This window comes from Stegastes partitus, unplaced genomic scaffold (genome assembly GCF_000690725.1).
Source record: "Stegastes partitus isolate 25-593 unplaced genomic scaffold, Stegastes_partitus-1.0.2 Scaffold1080, whole genome shotgun sequence".
NCBI lineage: Eukaryota > Metazoa > Chordata > Actinopteri > Pomacentridae > Stegastes > Stegastes partitus.
In genome coordinates, this window is record NW_007578811.1 from 119114 (window position 1) to 123199 (window position 4086).

Genomic DNA, 4086 nt, shown 5'->3' on the forward strand with positions numbered 1-4086 from the left:
TCCCAGGTTTATTACGTTCCAGATGTTAACCAGTAAAATCACAAACGTTTATTTGTTGACTGGAAAAAAACGTCCACATTAAAAATCTGCATTTCTTTAAAAAGACGAATTCGTTCTTTTGTGATCAGAAAATCAAATGAACTAAAACACCATCAGCTGACAGAGAACTTCTTTTATTTGTACATTTATTTTACATTACAGTCATTTAGGTTTTTTCCCATTTTGGACCAGGTTTACGTCACTTTAGACGATTTACGGCTTGTTTGAACCCATTTCGAGTTATTTCCGTTAAAGACAATCTGCCCTTCAAACCTGTGGGCAGGTTTTGGGTTCATTGATGAGCTGATAGAGTTGTCAGGTTCAGACTTTGGCTGCCTATTTGGTTGATGTTCTTGTTGGTAAATAGAAGGTAATTGGTCTGCTTGAGTTGGTAGCACTGTTGCCTCACAGCAAGAAGGTCACCGGTTCGCGTCCCAGTGTGGGCACCGGGATCTTCCTGCGTGGAGTCTCCATGTTCTCCCCATGCAGCGTGGGTTCTCTCCGGGTTCTCCAGCTTCCTCCCACAGTCCAGAAACATGCTGAGGTTAATTGGTGATTGTAAATTGTCCGTAATGTGAGTGTGCTTGGTTGTCTGTCTCTAAGTGTAGCCCTGTGATAGACTGGTTACCTGTCCAGGTGAACCTGCCTTCACCCTGAGTCAGCTGTGACCCTGGTGAGGATTAAGCGGTGTATAGATGATGGACGGATGGTCTGCTTGATGGCATGTATGTTCTTTAGTTCTGTGTTTACCTGAAGTAGCTTCACGCTACAAATTTGATTGATAATGCTTTTGGTGTCACCTTCATAGGAGCATTAATAAGTCGTGAATCAGTGGATGGGGGCAGCAGCTGAGGCAGAACCATCAGGTTGGTGGAGGTTCTTAGCAATGAAAGAACCACAACACCCACATTTGGAACCGTGACGGGAAAGAAGAAGAAACGTCGACTTGTTGACGTCCACCTGCAGTGAGGACCTGCTGAAGGTTTTCCATCGTGATAAGACGACAACACAAACTATCAGATAAAAATGAAGCCGCAAAAGTTAAGCATCGACACGTGTTTGTTTAAAACAACATTTAGAAACTATGAGAATGATTTTTTAACCTGCTGAAGGTTTCAGTTTGGTTCATATCTGCACAGAAGATCTTTTCTAAACATCAGGGGATCAGTCAACGGATGGAAGCTGTCATCAAGCAGCAGCATTTAGCGCTAATCCTGCTTTACGGTGGAAACACCCAGAACCTTTTGTTTCCTCCGTGTGGTCGTGTTAGGTGGGGAATCGTCTTTCCTCGGGATCATCTGAAGAAGCCGGCCAGCTGCTGCGACAGACTCACGGTCAGATGCTTGACGATGCTGCTGCGTAGCTCCTTGCTGACCAGTCCGTAGATGATGGGGTTGGCGATCGGCGGGATGATGAAGACCAGCGCGCTGAAGAACTTCTTCAAGTTCGGGGAAGCCGACGGGAACCTGTAGCTCAAGATGATGATGACCGAGGCGATCTCGTAAAGCACGTAGATGATGAGGTGAGACGCACACGTCTGGAAGGCTTTGCTGGAAACGCTGCTGTCGGCTCGGCCTTGTTTCAGAGTGGCCTGGAGGATTCGGATGTAGGAGAAGGCAATGATGAGGAAGACGCCTGTGCTGACGGACCAGGTCATGGACAGACCTGGAAAACAACAAAAACATCAGTGAAGTGAACCATCTGAGAGGTAACGCTGTTTATCAGAGCCAGGCACGAAGAACATCAGATTATCGACTTTGCTGCAGCTCATAAATGTAGACGAGTGATGTTCGGAAACATATCGGCTAAAAAAAAAAAAAGGTTCAACTGCAGCCAGAGTTTCCACAGAAAAAGAAAATGGCTCAAAAACTGCATCATCATGTCCACGTGTTGACCTGAAGCGTCCCTAAAAAGACCCAGAACTCATCCAGAGCTTTCTGTAGTTATCAAAGCAGCACAAGTTTAAATCTGTTTTATCAGAAATGGGTTGTTGTTTTTTTAAATGTTGTAATCAGAACAGTGCTGATCACTGGGTCCAGTCATCAGTCCACCTTTGTGCTCCTCACAACAGAAACTGTTCCTGCTGCAGACGAACAAGTGGGTCATGAAACGAGGTTCTGGGTGTTTCTGCTCCAAAAAACAATAACAACAACCTACAATCAACATGTCCACAGATGTTACCAAGACTGCTCCACATCTGACAGACATTTAAAATGTTTTCATGCGACCACCCACACCATCATCATCACGGTACGCATCGAACATTTTCTAAGATAACACAAATTAAAGCTGCAAGCGGCGATGGACTTAACCGGCAGGCGGGTCTCAGATCCGGCGGGTCGAGTTTGCGGCAGATCGGAGCACGTGTGGCCCAATTAAAAGCCACTTCCTGTTTAATGGCGAGTCGTGGCGGCGTACGTGTCAGGCCGTGGTGGAAATTGGAGCACACACAGGCCAGATGTGCAGCACATACCGCTTTATGGCGGCGTCTTTTTTCAAAATGGCGGACTTCCTGTTGGGTTTAGGGCTTGGCGCTAATTGACTTTTTTGTGGGTCCTGACCTGACACACACGATCTCGCAGGTCTAGGTGAAACGTCCGACTCCTTGGAGTGCCGGACACAGCGACAATGCAAATATTGGCCTTTTTATGCGAATTGTGCCGCCATTTCCACACCGTCAGACTTTTGCGTTTTAATAATTTTTAATCACCACGTCCTGCCAAATTCTACGCATGTGCGACATAAGACAAATGAGCGAAAATCGGCCGTAACGCCTGTCGTTTTTTCAAAATGGCGGATTTCCTGTCGGGTTTACGGAAAAGTCCAAGTTGACATTTTTGAGCGTCCTGAGCTGCTACATACTGAATTTCGTAGCTCTCTGTGAAAATTTGTCCCGACGGTACTCCATTGAAATTGTCAAGGTGGCGCTGTGGAGCCATTTTGGCATTGACATGTCCACGTACTTTAAAATATTAAAATTTTCGCCAGTCCTGGTTTGGGCATGTTTAGGCCCTCAAAAATGTGTTTCTTCTGGCGGAAACGTAATAATAAAGCCAAAGGTTTCAACAGGGCCTCTGCACTGGTGTGATCGGACCCTAATAATAGAAAGTAAATAGAATTAGTTTCTACCCTCGTCTGCTCTGCTCAGCCTCAGGGTTGTTTCATGTTTGTTTTTTATCACATCAATAAAAACTCAGCGCGTCACTAAACCACCGTCCTCTAATCAATTATTCATCTGACAGTTAAATATCATTCACTGGTTAGAAATACTGGCTGCAGCTGAACTTCTGCGGCTTTTGAAAGAACAGAGCCGACGTGAACCCGCCGCCGAGGCGCTCACCGTAGATGTTGTTGGTGGGCGTGGGGCTGCAGGCCAGGCTCAGGATGGCCCGGTTGCTGCAGTAGATGTGGCGGATGGTCCGGCCGCACAGCGGGACGTTGACGTGGAAGGCGAAGAGCACGGCGATGAGCAGCAGCGCCACCAGCCAGGCCAGGGCGCAGCAGGAGTGCAGCCGGGCCGAGGTCATGATGGCGTGGTACCGGAGCGGCTCGCACACCGCCACGTACCTGCACGGCGACAAAACCTCAGAGACAGAGTCGGGCAGCGCCGGAGCTGCACTGGTGGCTGCCCATGTTTAGGATCTGCTCAAGACTGCAAACTGTGTCTGACTTTAATGTTTCAGGTCAGTTCGGATTATTTCTATTTGCTAAACACCAGAATAGTAAGAGAGAGGATTTCTTTTATTACTTTCTTTAAAGTCAGAAGTTTACATCCACTAAGATGCCTTCAAACTGTTTGGAAAAGCCCAGATGATGATGTCATGGCTTTGGAAGCTTTTGATTGGTTAATTGACAACATTTGAGTTAATTGGAGGCACACCTGTGGATGTGTTCTGGAGACTAAACCTGAACTGGCCTTAATGACCATCAGTACATCTGGAGGAAGAAGGAGGAAGCTGGAAGCCTGAGAACACCATCCCAGCTGTGGAGCACGGGGGTGGCAGCATCATGCTGTGGAGGGACTGGTGACCTTCACACAATAGATGG

The 4086-nt window shown here is 47.1% G+C and overlaps 1 protein-coding gene across 1 annotated transcript in view; it reads right to left on the bottom strand.

The window, feature by feature from the left end:
- Positions 1–1333: 1333 nt before the first annotated feature.
- The window catches only part of LOC103367742 (olfactory receptor 2K2), a 6038-nt gene continuing 3285 nt past the window's right edge, over positions 1334–4086 (bottom strand). Inside the window, exons 2-3 of the mRNA XM_008295859.1 lie at positions 3380–3606; positions 1334–1704 (exon numbers count right to left, since the gene is read on the bottom strand). Coding sequence (XP_008294081.1) covers positions 1334–1704; positions 3380–3606 — 598 coding nt within the window. The remainder of the gene's footprint in view (positions 1705–3379; positions 3607–4086) is intronic.